Source organism: Opisthocomus hoazin, chromosome 7 (genome assembly GCF_030867145.1).
Source record: "Opisthocomus hoazin isolate bOpiHoa1 chromosome 7, bOpiHoa1.hap1, whole genome shotgun sequence".
In the NCBI taxonomy this organism is placed as follows: domain Eukaryota; kingdom Metazoa; phylum Chordata; class Aves; order Opisthocomiformes; family Opisthocomidae; genus Opisthocomus; species Opisthocomus hoazin.
The window spans coordinates 44,194,106-44,210,792 of NC_134420.1; the positions used below are offsets into that span (position 1 = coordinate 44,194,106).

Consider the following 16,687-nt stretch of genomic DNA (forward strand, 5'->3'; position numbering starts at 1 on the left):
TAAAATTAAAAATACCTTTTTGCTTTGGTTAGGCTTGTGTTTTTCTGCAGAGGCCTTAAATCAAGAGGAGGGGGAGAGATATACTGATTTCCCTTTCTCTATCCCCACTACCCCCTATATTTTTAGATGTTTGCGTGACTTGTATGATAATAGGGTTTTAATCAGCATATACTGCTACAGAATGCCATGTTAATTTTGGCCTGCTTAGCATGCTTTTCATCCAGGTTGAAGTAGTCATCCTTCGGTCTACTGTTTTCTGATCATGTTACACTTATTGTGCCTCTATTGTTTCACAGCATCAGACAGTTCTGTGTAATGTGAAAGCTATAGGAAATTAGTGACTTCTGTGTATAGTTCCAGAAAGGTATAGAAGCTGTAGCAGAGAAGGGTAGTGCATGTCATCATATACTTAGAAAATGATAACGTGTAAATGACAGAAAATATTTATAGGAGTTGGAGGTAAGAAAAATGCATTTGAATATTATTAAATGTTTTGAGATGAAGACTAGATACTAGAGGGTGAGATTACTATAGCGTTCCCTACTGCATAGAAATCTCGGTTTATGTGGGATTTTCCTTTTCTTGAAATTGTCACCTGAAACATAATCAAAATTTAACATGATGGCTAAAAGAAATATTTTGACCCTATAGCATTGTTTTGCAATATGAATGATAGTAATACTTGGATTTATTGCTGAGAAAATACATTAAAATCCTTGTTGCAATTATTCTTTTAAATATCCTACTAATTCTTTGAATAAAGAATAATATTTAAAGATGCAGCAGAGTTTACAGCTTTTACTTATTTCCCCTTCATTTTGGAGAAGGACTGAAGGACATGCTGCAGATGATTGCAAGTCAATGGAAGGAACTACAGAGGCAAATCAAACGGCAACACAGCTGGATTCTTAGGGCTCTGGATATCATCAAAGCAGAGATACTGGCTAGTGATGTGTCTGCAGAGAATGAGGAAGAGACTGGGAGCCCTAAGGTAAGTGGCTTGAAGTTTGCCTTATTTCCTCTTATTTCCGTCTTCTTTTGAACTAGGTACCACTGAAGTTTTCTTTCCACCCTAAGGCTTTTCATTTCTACTGGGTAAACTTTTTTTTTATAAACAAAATGAAATGCCTTACTCTGAAACAATAAAAAATCTTAGAACTTTCCAGTTTTCCAGGAAGACCTGTCTGATTGTGTGTAGAGGGGCATGAGGGGGAACATAAAACATTTAGTAAACAAAACATAAAGCATCTTTAACATGAATAATCAGAATGGTTTTAAATTGTTTTGTTGCAACTATAAATCACTATAATCAGTGCAATCACTCAGCTCTGACATCCATTAGCCGCTTGGTTACAGCAAATTAACAAAGAAGAGAGAAAGTGATTCATTATCTCATTCCTTTTAATGACTATCAGATGCATTGCTTAATTAGGGGATGGCCATTGTAGTGGGAAGAAGGTCATATGCCTTTTCACAAATCTTTTTGCTCTGAGTTTAAGTCCTCCATAATCGTGCATGTGTTGAATACAAGTACTTTAAGAATGAAGTATTGACACCTATCATCATTTTGTGGATATGAATTATTAAAGAGGACTATAGTACTTACCAGTTGCCAGACTTAGTATTTGTATGAGCATTTTAAATACAAAACATGCTTGTTCAAATTGGTGCAAGCAATGTGGGGACACTACACACAATAGAAACTTCTGGCATAGGTTGCATGACATTTCATTACCGTCAGTAGTAAGCAAAGGTGGTTGGGAGAGAGTGCAGTGGAAAGTGTTTATTTTTCCAATGAATTCTGAGCAAAAGTATGCAGCAGAACAATAACTCTTAACATCTTGACATGCAGCAGGCTGAAATTTATAGAAGAATTCAAGATTCATATTTCTAGAAATGGATGGTTGTGCTGAGTAGATTTTCAGATTCTGATACCAGATAATTCCCTGCATTGATATTCAGTGCTTCCTAGAGTGTAGTTTGTAGAGTGACTCTTGCCTAGGATTAGATGAAATGTTGTGATGTTTTCTTACCGTAATTCTACATAGCAAGAATGATCTTAGAGATGGTGGAGGAAGAGTCAAGGATAACAATGAAACGAAAATACAGGAAAAGACCTATATGCAGGAGACACAATTTGAACTCATATCCTGCATCACTTGCATGGTGGAAAATGCTCCTGTGCCATACAGAATCATAGAATGATTAAGGTTGGAAATGACCTCTAAAATCAAGTCCAACTGTCAACCGAACACCACCTTGCCTGCTAAACCACGTCCTGAAGTGCCATATTCTACAGGTTTTTTGAACACCTCCAGGGATGGTGACTCCACCACTTCCCTGGGCAGCTTATTCCAATGTCTGACCACTCTTTGAACAAAGATACTTTTCCTGATATCCAGTTTAAACCTCCCCTGACACAACTTGAGGCCATTTCCTCTTGTCCTATCACTAGTTACCTGGGAGAAGACACAAACACCCACCTCACTACAACCGCCTTTCAGGTAGCTGTAGAGAGCAATAAGGTCTCCCCTCAGCCTCGTCTTCACCAGACTAAACAACCCCAGTTCCTTCAGCCGTTCCTCATAAGTCTTGTGCTCTAGACCTTTCACCAGACTCATTGCCCTTCTGTGGACACGCTCCAGCAACTCAGTGTCCTTCTTGTAGTGAGGGACCCAAAACTGAACACAGAGCACATAGCTCTTACTTTAGGAAGTAGGCAATGGAGCAATGCTTGGTTCCATATTTAGGTCTGTTAAAGTAGACAGACTACCTCAAAGTTAAGTTTCTAACCCATCATAGTATGACCGTAGATCTCTGAATAGCTTGAATTGTCCATGGCCACATCTCTAACTGCTCAATCAATATTATGACATAAAAAGTGTCCTAAAATCCAGCTTGATTTTGCTATGAAAATTATGGAATCCCTAGCTTGGAATAATTATGTTCAAATATTTGCTTCAAAAGGGAGAAATGGAGGCATGGTTCATGTTGCAGTAAATTTTTCATATAGATAGGTGGTAGCTCCTTGCCCTGTACTTTTTATCATAGAGATAGGAACCTGAAGCAGTGCTTTTTTTGTACCTACAGTTCAATAAAACCACAAGTAGACAAAAAAAAATGACCAAACAAAAACTATTTTCAGGTTATTTTATTCATTAGATCGCATCTGTGTATGATTCTTGTAGGTATGGGCAATAGTGCAGTCAAATACCATCTATTTCTTCATGCTGAAAGATTAACTAAAATTAAAATACAGTTGGTCATATAACTGTAGATTTCAGTTTGCATTTATTTCAAAAGCCAAAAGGAACCTGAGAAGTATAATAGGAAATCTAAAGATGATATCTAGAGGGTATTTTAGTTTTTGCCTTGTTTGAGAAACTACAGGGACAGTATTGTTGCTAGAAATCTGTAAAGAAATAGGAAAAGGAGGCATTTCAAAGACCATAGGAAACTTTTCCCTTAGGACTTTTAAAACTTCCCTTAGGACTTTTCATAGGACTATGGCATCTTTTATGCAAGCAAGGGAGAGTGGAAGGGAGAGAGGGACATTCTGCACTCTAGAAATACATTGTCAACATTTGTATACAAGAATCAGATTTTGCTAATGAAATTTTTTATTTTGTTGTAAGTTTCATAGTGGTTAATAGCGATTGCTATGGAAAACTTAACGGATTTTAAATATTTCTGATGCCTAAGCTCTTCTAATGTATTGCATTCTCTACACAATCTTAGAAAAACGAGATCTCTTCTTTAAGTATTTACTAGAACTATTACTCTGACAATTTTTATAAATAAACAAATGATGATTGTATTCAGCTTAAATTGGAGGGTATAAGGTTTTTCCTTCTTACCCCATTGAGAAGTACCTTTAAAAATAAATCTCAGAATTGCCATGATACTAATCTAACATTCTGAGTAGTAAACATGATATACATCTGACTTTTTTTCAGAATCTTAAGACACTAAGCTAGGAGTAGGGGTTTTCTCCTGATAGAAATAGTAAGTAATAGTCTAAAATAACGGGAAAATAGGAGGAATGTTTGCATATATATGTGTGTATCTTGTGTTTTTTCACCTTCTGGAGGTGTCTGAAACCACTTGTTTTGTAACTGATCTCTTCAGAATTGGGCTACTTCTTCTTCATCAGGAAAGGCCTACTGAAACCGTATTGCTTTCCATAAGCAGTAAAGAGTGGTACTGAAAAATAGCATGATGTGCTTTCCTATCTAGTGTTTGTGAGTGTTGCTGCCTGAATATTACCCTGATCTATTTAACTCGTAGTTTGTTGGAAAGGTTCATTGCTTTCTGAAGAGCTTGTAAGTTAATTGTGTAACTAATGTTCGTGAAAAGTATACAATTTTCAATAGCATTTGCCCATAATAGACATTCTCCTTCATTCAAAATTGTATGGAATAGTATTCTTAGGGTCACTTGTAAGTTCTACTGCCAGCATGCATTTGGGCAGTTAGTTCGTGACTATAATTTTTGTATCTGGATATTTTTGTTCTGCAAGTAGATGTTTGTATTAAGTTTTGCAGGTTTGTGTTACAGTTCAGAGCATAACATCAGAACCTAAAGGCTGGTAGGTTAAACAAATAATGGTGTACTCTAAAAATATGTATGTAGTTTGTACTTCTGGACATGTTCTTTCCAGAATAATTGCTATATTACTGAAAAACATTGCTATTTTTTCATTACAACTTCAGAGAAATAAGCATGAAACTGGTTAATAATTTGGCCTAATGCTTAGAACAATGAAATATTACTTAGTTGTCTCAGGTAAAAAGCACTCTTGGAAAGATTGTCTTCACTCTGTAACGGGCTTGTGTGTCAGTGGGTTAATGATAGAAGCGGTAATGATTTGAAGAACATTAGAAGAAGAGGTAAAAATATATTTAATAAAGTAAACCTTAAATCACAGAAATAGTAGATTGCTCAGGATAACAGAGTTAGAAGTGGTTAAACAAACCTTTGTATAGAGGGAAAAAGAAAACCAGTGTAATTTCCTCTTCATATGTAATTAAGCATCCCACACTTCCAGGATCATCTCCCACTCAGTTGCACATAATTTTACAGTTTTTGCAGCCAGTCTTCAGTACATAAAAAAGTGATTTTCATGAAAAAAAATGAAAACCTTGGTGAAGCTGTTTAATATCTACCAGAGTTTAGGATTATGGGAACACTCCTTTACAGACAGTTTTACAGTGACATTGGTCTCAGATCTAGTGGGTGGATTGAACACTGCAGTTCAGAGCAATTACATGTTGCTCAGGGTTTTAATATGAAGATGAATTTGTGAAATGGACAACAAGACGGACGAAAGGTTAGAGAATGGTGACAGTCCTTTCTTTATTACTTCAGACTTGTAACTTGTCCTGGCCATCGAATCATGCTGCTATGACTACAATATTTAAATTAATACTTTGATACAAAAGGAACGTACAAATGAAGTGTTTTGGCATCTTTGCAATCAGTGTAATGTAATATCATATTTGTGCCTAGATATTTTGCTTTTTCTTGGTGTCTTTCATCAGGTCTAGATTTCTAATCTACAGGCATAAGTATCATGCATGTACTTTAATATTAACGCAAACACATTGTGTTTTTTTCTGATGTCTTCCATTATATAAAAGCAGTGAATGTCTACTATTGGGACAGTCTTAAATATTGTCAACAGATAACATAGAGCATGATTTCAGAATCTAGTGTTTTTACTTACATAACCACTTTGAAAACTGGGTTTCTAGTGTCGAGTATATGCAATTGGAGTATTGCATATATTATTGTAGTGATCAGTGCTTTGAAGGTGTCAAATGGCACGTGTAACTGGCCTTCATTCTCTTCTCTTTGACTTAGTTGCTTCTACTGAAAGGGCAGGAATACCACATGCTGGAGGAATCATTTCACTTGAGTTGCTGGAGTTTCTTAAGTCACAAGGGACTTTTAAAACTTCACACCTCAAACTGAATTTATTTATTTAACTTACTATCTCTCTTTGTCTTCCACATGCACAAACTCAGGATTAGACACGTGCATTCAGTCCTGTGTCTCATGTTCTCAATATTGTGGAATAAAATGTCAAGTAAATAGCCATCAGTTCGTCAGTAAGAATTTGAAAGGTAATGAAATGGAAATCAGACTTCCATCTCTGACATTGTAAAGACATATGGAAAGGGAATTTCATCTGGTGATACACATGCCATCCTGGTCTACAGTTATCTCATGGCTTAATCAAATTCTTTCCTGGAAAAGAAATGTACAAGACAAGTTAGTATTTGTGCTTTAGCAGAAGTAATTTTTTCCTCTAATGTGTCTATAATGAGCCACATTCCCATCTAGACAGGAGAGAGTTTTATGCCATGAATGTAACACCTTATAGATCAGACATTAAACTGAAGTTCCAACCACCTTTATCCAGGCTTACTTCCAGTATCAGTAATTACCATCTGCCACCTTAATTCTTTGCAGTTTCAGCTGAATGTATTAGTCTCTTCCTTTCAGAACAACTGGATAGTCTTGGGCACAGTTAAATAGTTACTACTTTTCACTGGTCAATAACATACCTTATAATACTTTACAAAGTATTTCTGTGCCAAAAAAGTATTACAGCAAGTCAGTAGCTCACCATTCACTACTTCAAAAGATGGTAATAGGGGAACTGATTTCCTGTAATTAGAACAGAAGGCTCTGCTATGCTGCCATTGAGATGTAGTCTTAAATTATTGAATATTTAAAATACTGTCTGTACATAAATAGTATTATTGTGCCTAGCAACTGAACAGTTTAAAACCATTCATTTCTGAATCTTTTAGAACTTTGGAAGTCTAGACTAAAGATACTGTGATCTCACTCTGAAGTACAAACAATGCTGTTAATTCTGCCCTTCTAGGAAAAAAATGCATCTACAGTTATTATTTTGCTTTGCTTTAGGTATTTTAGTACGTGACATTACAGTAATTCTTGATCTGTCAGCTTCTGCAGTGGGGTTTGAACCATGAATGAGTTGGTCAAATGGATAGAAAGAGTAGTGGTGTTTACAAAATCCTTCTGTAAATCAACAGACAAAATTTTGGTTTTGCGAGGAATCAGCCTGTCTTTTAGTCTTATTGCTGGAGCATGTGAAACACAACTCAGTTCTTTTTATATTAGTTGTTATCCAAATATAGGATTGAAAACATCCGTTAAGAATTTCCAAGCTAATCAAAACAAGCTATGTTGATGTAACAATGAAAAGAACCTAAGAAAGAAGCAAGAAGAATATTTGTGTCTATTACTGAAGTTAGACACTTCAAGTTCCCCAGTTTGCTAGGTTTTAATACCTTGCTTTGTAAGTTACTTATTTTTAATCTTGCAGACACCACCTGGAATGTGCACAGATGTAGCTATCATTGTAACAAAAAGTATCTTCAGGAAGGATTTGAGAGGTGAAACCATAATTTTACACAGCATTTTAGAGTGGATGAATAAAAGGAGACAGAAAGGTGTTTTAGAACAAGAAGCTGGCACTGGTGGAAGGGCAGCCTGAATATGGACAATTGAATGGGGCTGACCTATAGTGAGTCTTAATTGGATAAATTTAATCTACTGAAGGGTATCAAAGGTGTGATCGTGGCAACTGGGCAGGAAAGCTTTGTTGAAAGTGATTCTGTGAAAGTATTGTACCAGACTCTGAAAATTAGTTGGAAAATTTTATGTGATAATTTTAGTATAGATAGAATGAAAACGTAGAATTTTAGTACCTTCCTGGTACAGGGTTTTTTATTGACAAAACCTGTGCCTTGCCAAGAAAGGGCCTCTCTTTATCACATTTTGAAGCAAAATTTTCTTCAGACAAGCAGAAGCTTTTAAAAACCCGTGCAAAGCAAAAGCAGACATGTAATCTTCTATGTACAGAATGTTTCTTTTAAGTTTCTAAGTGAATGCAATCTTAAATTGATACACTGCATACACAATAATATTCACAGAATACCTCCCTTCATCATAAAGCTGCTAAGATTCTTCTGTCTTGTATTTATTATCTGTCCTAGAGTAAAGGAATCATGTAGTTGAACAAGTTCTTGCTTAGTGAAAATGCTTTAACTGAGCAAGTAATTTCAGGGTGAAAGATTGTATGCTTCCAAGCTCATAAAATGTGAATTTCAGGGTCACTAGATTAAGGCCTTTTTCACAAACACAGGCACGAGCAAACTGAAGCTTAAAACTTTCCTTCGATCATCTCTTTTAAAAGGGCTTTCTCCTCACCACACCCTGAGAGGGGCAGGTGTCAGAACTACTGCTCCTTTTCCAGACTGTTTCATTCCAGCTGGCTGTTCATAAGGATTCACGTAGCTGAGATCTTCCACAAAACGCTGTACATCAAACCGTGTCCTTGGTAGCCTCATCTTCTTGGGCCTCTGTGAGCCTGTTGTGGACCGCTGGCTGGAAGTCCACCGCCTGCGTTACTGAGGCCACCCGGGATGAGTCTGAGCTGTTGTTCTGGGGGTGCTATGTTGTGATAATAACTACATTTTTAAATGGCTGAGGTGCAGGATTATAAAGACGTGCTTGTAAATGGACTAGTAACACTTATACCATTGCTTTTGGAAGTTGTTTTCTGTTGATAGAAGAATTTAAATGTTACGTGTCTGGGAAAGCTGTATTTTGAAAATGTTTCTTTTGTTTAAATAGTTGTAGATTTGTTTTCTGAATGATTGAAAGCAAAAGCATCAGAGGTGCCCAGAAAAAGATTTAGTGCTGTTGGATGTACAGTCAGCTTCCACATGGTAGATTCACTCCTATTTACCAGAAGCTGTTTCTCCTGAGTTGTTAATTGTGTGCCTTTTAGTGAGCAAGAGGAAAAATTTGCGTTCAATTCAGAGCCTCGCTTTGTGGAGAAAGGAATGAAGCTAAGCAGCCAGTGTTTGGACTACAATAAGAGAAGACAAATGAATATGAGCTCCGTCCTAAACCTCTTCTTTCATGTTATAGGAGCCCTGTTAAAACTTCCCTGTATCACCAGTTAACTAAATATTTTGCTAGTTTTTCATGAAATTATGTCCCTGACATCTTAGTTAAGCAATCCTGGGTCCCATTTTAGCTCACAGAGAGTGTTTTCTCATATATCCATCTACCTCCTTGCATGTTTGCTGCAAATTCTCTATGACAGTGTTGTTTTCATGGTATCTAAAATAATTTTAATAATCTTTAACAAGCCAAATTTCTAAAACAGTAGCAGAGCTCCTCATTTTCTTCCATAGAAATGTAGAGAGCCACACTTTAAAAGTCATATTTTTGCAGTTAAGCACAATATTCAATGCTGTTATAAAACATAGGTGCGTTTTTAAACCAACATATTCTAATATTTACTTCAAAAATATCAAAAGTCATATTCTAATTGAAGATGTGAACAAGGACTCCAAGGTGTCTGTGGTATTTATAGTATGCTTCTATAATTTTTACACCTTGGTGATTCTAGATACTATATATTGATTACTTTTGGCAACTGTAGGCTCTTTAACAGCCATCACTGTTAATAGAAACAACTATGCTTAAACAGTTAGCAAAGAAATTATGCTTTTTGACTTTAAGAATAAGGAAGGCTACTTTCTGTTAAAACATAGATCAAGTTCAGTTTGAAAGATGTGTTAAATCTAAATCACTCCACTGAGAACAAGTGCAGACTGAGAACTTGATGAGAACAGATATTTAAACTGACATACACCCAAGGGGCAAATTTTATCATAATGCTATTTGAATCTTTGAACACTATTATCTGAAACTCTGAAAGTATGTTAGGCTATTGTAACTTCACATGCATAACTGGACCAACTCTGACAAGTTTTACTTAGGCAAAAATCCCAGTTGGGTTTGGCCTGTATTTGAAAATACAAAAATGCAGGTGTATTTGTGCATGCATTCATATGAACACATTTACCTTAAATAAACTAAGTATTAACCACTCAAAGGCCTTGATGTTCTCTTTCGCCAGTATATGTTCATTCTGCTTTCTCTATAGAATTGTACTGATGCATTTCTATTATGTTATTTTTAATAGAATGTATTTTCAGCAGCAAATATTAGTGGAATGCTTCTCTTCTTCACGTCTGCCTATTGTTTCACATGCTTCTCATATTTCCAGTGAAATCCATATTTAATAAGTTTTTAATAACACGCACACACAAATACACAAATTCATTTTACTGAGAACTGGACATCTCCCACTCTAAAGCAGAAATTTCTAGGATAGCCTGTCAGAGCTATTGCTTGTCTCCTTTTTTGTGTGGGCTCAGAATCCCATGTACTCATTCAAGGCCAAGTTTTTACAGCCACAGGAGAAACAAAGCTTTTTTCTGTATTTATTTTCTGAGTTTGAGTTCAGAAGTTGATGGAACAACCAAAATAAATTCATAAATAAGCAAGTGAAAAGAAGGAATCCTAGCTGACCGAAACTGTCTTGGTGGAAAAAGTTTGTGGTTGGCTTTATAGATAGTGATCACTAACGATGCAAATTATTTGAAATTCAGATCTTTTCAGTTAACTTCCCTTCCTCATTTCTTGTTCTTGCTCCCTCGCCATCCATGCCATCTGTTGCTCTTCAAAATAGTTCAGGATTTCACCGGGATCACAAGTGAAACAAAATACAGGAGCATGTGGGGACACTCTTCTCATGGGGTTCACTGCCTCATCAGACCTAGGTGGAGGTGCAGCAGGGCTGAAAGCTAGCATTCTATTGACATCGTGTCTGATTTGCGGGCAAAGTGGGTTCCGGTCAGCTCAAACAATGACGTTTGAATGTGTGTTCTACCTGTGGGTTTTTTTACCAGTCATCACAGTCATAAATATTTTGGGTTGTTCAGATAATGTGGCAGAAGAGCTACAGATTGGGCTTACAAGTTTTTCTTCTACTTTATCCACTGGCATATTTTTCTTTTTCTGCCTCTGATAGTAGCAGTGCAGTATCTCCTCATGCTTCTTATCCTGATTACCTCTGGTAGTGCAGGCTTCAGTGGAGTAAACTCAGCTTGCCTCTTGTACTGAGGTGCTTTCTTCTTTTTTTGGTGCCAAACTGTTCCACCTTGTTTTGCTTCTTAAAAAAGCATGTTTAAAAAGCTAGTTTTTCCCTTTTGATATAGTCTTCTGAAAATCCTGTACTTTAAAAATGGCAGCTTAATATGGATGCTATTGCCAATTGTCATTGCTAAAGATTGTTGCTTCTGCTAATAGCATTCTATCTTTGTCATTTCATTAAAATTATATTACTGCTCTGAAAATAAAAATTACTGCTTTATTCAATTGAAGAGTGACTGGCATGGCACTCCTCTGATCTTTAAAAAGAAATTTTACTTTCATTGTATTTGTGCATTAAATTAAGTGTTCATATCTACAGAATAAACTAAAATCTTATAAATATTACTGTGTTTAATTATCAGTTCAGTATTTGAGTTTTTGCTGTTATGGTTGATGTCTAAGAGTGATTAAATGTGTAATAGAGAACAAAAGGAACATTGATGTGAACAAAGATACTATTAGATAAAGGTAAATTTTATCTTCTGGATGTTTTTATTCTTTTTAAAGTATTTTAATTACTTTTATATTCAGCGTGATTGGGTGGCATTTCCTTTTTTTTCAGTTCAGTTCCTAATTTAGTCTTTCAGAACAACATCTTTTAGCAACAATTTGATCTGTAAAATCTTTCAGTTCTAGTCTCAACTGTATACTTAAAGCAACTATTCTTCACTGGGGTGGCCACAAAAGGGAAATCAGTAAAACAATGTTTGAAGGAATAATCTGCTTGGACATCCTGCATTTTAAATCTTTTTCTTAAATGTCTTGTGGCATAGTACACTTGACTGCACTTAAACTGTAGATTCAGAGTGATGTTACAGATTTTGCTAGTTTTTTAAGCTAATCTATTAGAAGACAACAGAATACGACGCAGAGCATTGTGTGACCTGACTTCTTCATGTGTACCCACATTATGAAAAAAAACAACCTTTTCAGTACAGCACTTGGTGAAACATAGACTTACATAATAAAAGACTGCAAGATGCTTATGGTAAAAGCATATGCAAGTTTTTATATCAGGTCTAGTAACTTGTGGATAATTTTTTTTTTTTTTAGTATTTTGCCATGATTTTAAATTAAGCCTTTCTTATAGTATCTCAGATGCTCCGAATTTATTGATAATTATACTTACCCAGGGTAGTGTAACTAATGTGAGAGATACAATGGCGACTGCATCACATTTAGAAATTTAGACTAGTTTCTTAAACACCTGGAAGTAACTGCAGAAAAATATGTGGTAGTAGTGTACTTAGCCACATCCCATGGGCAGCTGTAAACATTAATGACAGTTAACCTAAGATCGCTTTAAATGTAAAATGGGATTTCTGACCAGGAGACAGGTGGTATGCCATATTCTTTTATAATCGCCCCATAGCATGCTTTATGAACCATCACCAGGCCAGAGAGAAAGAACAGCTCATCCGGGCATGTACACTTCATTTCTTCATCCTCTTTTTTCCTCTTTACAATCGTGTTATAGGAAGGAGCCAGGCATTTAACACAGAATGCCTTAATCCTTGAGTTTATGAGCCCTAAGAACGGCAGAAGTATGGTTGATGCTGACATCGTCCCTTATGAAATGGATAAAAATGGTGAGAAAGGAGAGAGAAAATTGCAGAGGAAAATGTTCAGATCTGCTTAAGAGCTTGGGACCATGTGTTCTGAAATACTATGACTTAAAGCTATCATACCTAACAGAAGTCTAGAATGTTGCTGTTATGACTGCTTACATTGGAGGACCAGCATTTCAGTTCGAAGGACGGGGGGCAAGAAGGAGGTAACTGAGGTCAGCTTGTCTTTTCTGTCCTTGCTGTTGGTTTGGCAAATTTTCCTGGAGACTGTAGGGATGTTAAGTACCAGTATTAACTTGTACAGGCTGCCCTTGCTATCTTAGATTTGAGTTGCAAGAGTTTAGACGTTGTATAATAACCAAGTACTACTAGAACAGCAAAATAAAAAGAGGAATGCAAGAAAATAGGATCAGTTTCTATTTTACAAACTCTGGGTGTAGTAAGATGACACAGCGCTGTAACAAGGAATGAAAGTATATGCCTAGCTTTTTTCTAAATATGACAATTAATGGTTTAGTTTACAAATCTGTTATTTTTTGTTATTAACTAATCAACAACAATAAGGTTTAAAAGTTACTTTCATAGGTTTCTAATGTAATAAAATGTTTTAATAATGTTTATCTGTTGGACAGGAAATGTATTAAGGAAATAAATAGAACATGTTTAAGTTCATTTTTTTGTTAGTTCATTCATTTGGGCCTTGATTCTTACTTTTTAGTATAGATATTGTATGAAGCATCCCTCTTTATTTCAGTGGACTTATTCCTGGCATGCATTGCTACAAAAATGTTTGTTTGTAGAGTATCTGCTAGTTAAAATAAATCTAAAACTGAACATGAAAGATGTTGATTTCCAATTCAGTGAATTATAATAAGTTTGGTTTTAATTCTTGAAAAACATATTAAAATTAACTTTTCTCCCATTTGCGTAATGCGTATAACTAAACTTCCTTCCTACTGTGAGACAGTTTCATTTATTGTTATTTGTAAACAGCTTAGTAAAGATGCATAGTGGATTGGTCTAGAAACTCCTTGAACAGTTTCTTTTGAAATAACACTACATACGTTAAGCTCAATTACACATCCAAACAGCCACAGCACACTTTTGGTAATTTATTCATTGATTTAACATAGTACCCAGAAGAGTCATGCCTGCTGTCAATTTTGTAATATATTATGTTTTAAATATACTCATGCTCACCCATGCACGCCATTAAGGTGTGCATAAACCTGTGTTTTTCTCTCTTGACAGCTATAAATGTTTGTTATTATTACACAAAACATATGTTCATGTTGTTTTTGTCTAAATTATTCTATCTGGGGCTATAAAGTTTTAATGTTATTAGTTGCCCTTAGAATTTTAATGTTTCACTGCTGTAACCTTCTTAGGATTTCTCTGCAATTAAATAGAAACTATTTCACTACAGCCTGGAAGAACAATATATTTTATACAAATAATAAAAGAAATCCTTCTTGCTCCGTATTCTTCTAGTGTAGTAAACCGTCTGCTTGGCAAGGTTCTATATACAGCAATCCTACCTGTAGTATTTTCCAGAACTGAATAGAATATTACACTTTCCTACAGTCTCCTCATTAAGAAAAAACCCTTTAAGATAGGAGGTATGCCATAAGCAGTTTACTTTGAGGACCTTCTCCCTGTTCTCTGTTGTCCCCTTACTCAGTGAAGTCGCTCCATTACAGAAGAAACCTCAATCCATGTTATAGATGTACTGGGAAAAAGGCTGGGGTTTTAGGAGATGGCATATTGGTGTAGAAAATCATTTGAAGAAATGTCTCCTGTGCTGTCTTGTAAATAGCAGCACTGTTGGCAATAGGACAATGTATTACTTCCCCCCTTTCAGTTTTCAAGGCCTTTTTCTAAGGAAAGAGAGCAGATGGATATTCATCCGAAGCATTAAAATATATTTACTCCTTTTAAATGAGCAAAGGACTCATTTAGGACCTTCTTTTCTGTATACTGGATTAAGGCATTATATGGACACTTTTTCGTCTAATTTGTGCCAAAATACCCTCTCATAGAGCAAGTAAAGTATAACAGTGCCATGCAATTTTTAGGTATCTGACTTTTATTCTCTTATTTCTAAGTACCATACACTGGTATTTCTACTGGATTCATCAGAGTTTGTTCCACAATCTGACTATGGCTCCCTTCACATGTAGAGGAGTGAGAGGGAGCAACAGTGATCAAAACATTCAAAATAAACTGGTCAGAAAATGCTTGCTCTCTTAAATTGAATAGGCAAGATTTCTTTTAGGGGAAAAAAAAGTTATTTCTTACTCAATTTCTGCGAAATGCTTGAGATACTTCAGCCTGAGCATTTGAATTGGAAGGTGTTTCATGAATTTTATATTAAAAACTTGAAATCAAAATAACCTGCCTGACACCTTTAAGAAACATATGAAGAAGAGGACATAGCTAATGGCATTAGTAGCTACTAATGCTTGGTATTGTCAAAACACAGCATATGTGAACTTCAGAATGCCTTTTGAAAAAAGGTATTTTTTATGTTTTACAGAGAAAGAAACTGAGGCAGGGGGGTGAAGAGCCTTCCCCACAGTTACAGGGAGAGTCATTAGGCCAGCTGGAATTAGGATTCAGGAGTTTTGTCTTCCAGCCTCATGTTGAGCTCACTGAACCAATAATTCTCACACTTCCACAGTAACAAAGACTCTTTAACATTTAATGCTTCCAGGACTCTGCCAAAACGATTTCCTTCTTTATGAAAATGAATTCTGTCCACCCAAATTTAATTTGTCTCCCCTGCTTTTCTGGCTCTTCTTTATTTGTTCTTTCATTCGCTTTTTCCTTTCACTTCCTTTATGCTCCTAAATCTTTCTGTCTTTTTCTTAAATTAATTTTTCTTTTTTCTTCCTTTTGTCCGCATGCTGTTAGAGGATTGTGTCTTTTCATCCCCAACAATATTTCATTTTTTGTTCCTCATTTTCCCTAGGTATCTCAAACATGCCCTCAGAACTGCTCTGTCTTACAGGGCCACAGTTATTGCTCACAAACAGTGTTTCATAGCACCCTAATTTTCCAGATTTTAATTATATCTGAAGATTTGCCAATTACATGGTGAACTTCTGCATTGGAAAGAATAAGACCACAGCCTTCTATCGTCAGAACTGAAAAGCCTATAATAGAAAAAAATGTACCATTTGTTGAAGAATAGAGATAACAGGGCAAAAGCAGTGTGTCAAGGTACTTGGTTAAACAATAATCTCTTACAGAGCACTCATTACTGCTAAATAATTGACTGTGTTGGGAGAAAGGTTTCTATGTGAAGAGAGGTTCAAGAAGGTCAGTTATCTGGTGGTAATGACCGTAGCGGTCATTAGAGGGTATTAATGCTATTAAGAACAGAACTTTAACTTCTTATTGAAGTTTTTATTTAAATTATATTAACTTTGATTCAACTTTTAATTGAGGTGCAACCATCCAAATTCTATAGTCAGGAACCAAGAAGTAATGAACATAAAATTACATGTTCTTCTGATAGGCTGATGGGTCTTTAATATATTATAATTTCAAGAGTCTCTACAGAGCAGTTATTAGTATAAAACTATTCAGAGGTATTCTATTAGAATTAGGGTTGGGTGACTGATTCAGGAACAAATCCCAGCTTGACCCATAGCAAATGTAGACGGTATATTTTCTGAGTCAAAAGGAAGTTCTTTTCATAAATACAGTTGCATGTGATCTGGAAACACTTGCTAAGTTAAAGCAAAAATCCTTTGATGCCTAAAATGATCTGTCTTATAAACCAGATGCATAGTGGTAGCAGCACTGAGTTTATTCTGAATTGAGTTTATAGTTCCATACTACATTCAGTACTTGTTGTATAAAGAATTTCTTGCTGAAAGTAAGTAGGGGCAGTATTACTGTTGTTCTTCAAGCCACTACAAGAACCAGAGTCAGCGTATGGCCGGGGCACCCAGGAACCTGAAACGTGAGCTACTAGGTGGAAGGACTGAGCAAACACATCAGTAGCCCTCCTGCTCCATCTTTCTATGTTGTCTGTTTCTCTAGGGCATTTCAAGAATAGG

At 35.8% G+C, this 16,687-nt stretch overlaps 1 protein-coding gene across 4 annotated transcripts in view; it reads left to right on the forward strand.

Moving 5' to 3' along the window:
• Positions 1 to 16,687, forward strand: part of AKAP6 (A-kinase anchoring protein 6) — a 299,941-nt gene that overhangs the window by 146,235 nt on the left and 137,019 nt on the right. For 3 of the 4 annotated variants that reach the window (XM_075425714.1, XM_075425717.1, XM_075425716.1), the window contains exon 7: positions 825 to 991. In XM_075425714.1, coding sequence (XP_075281829.1) covers positions 825 to 991 — 167 coding nt within the window. The remainder of the gene's footprint in view (positions 1 to 824; positions 992 to 16,687) is intronic. The other variant, XM_075425718.1, reaches the window with a different exon arrangement.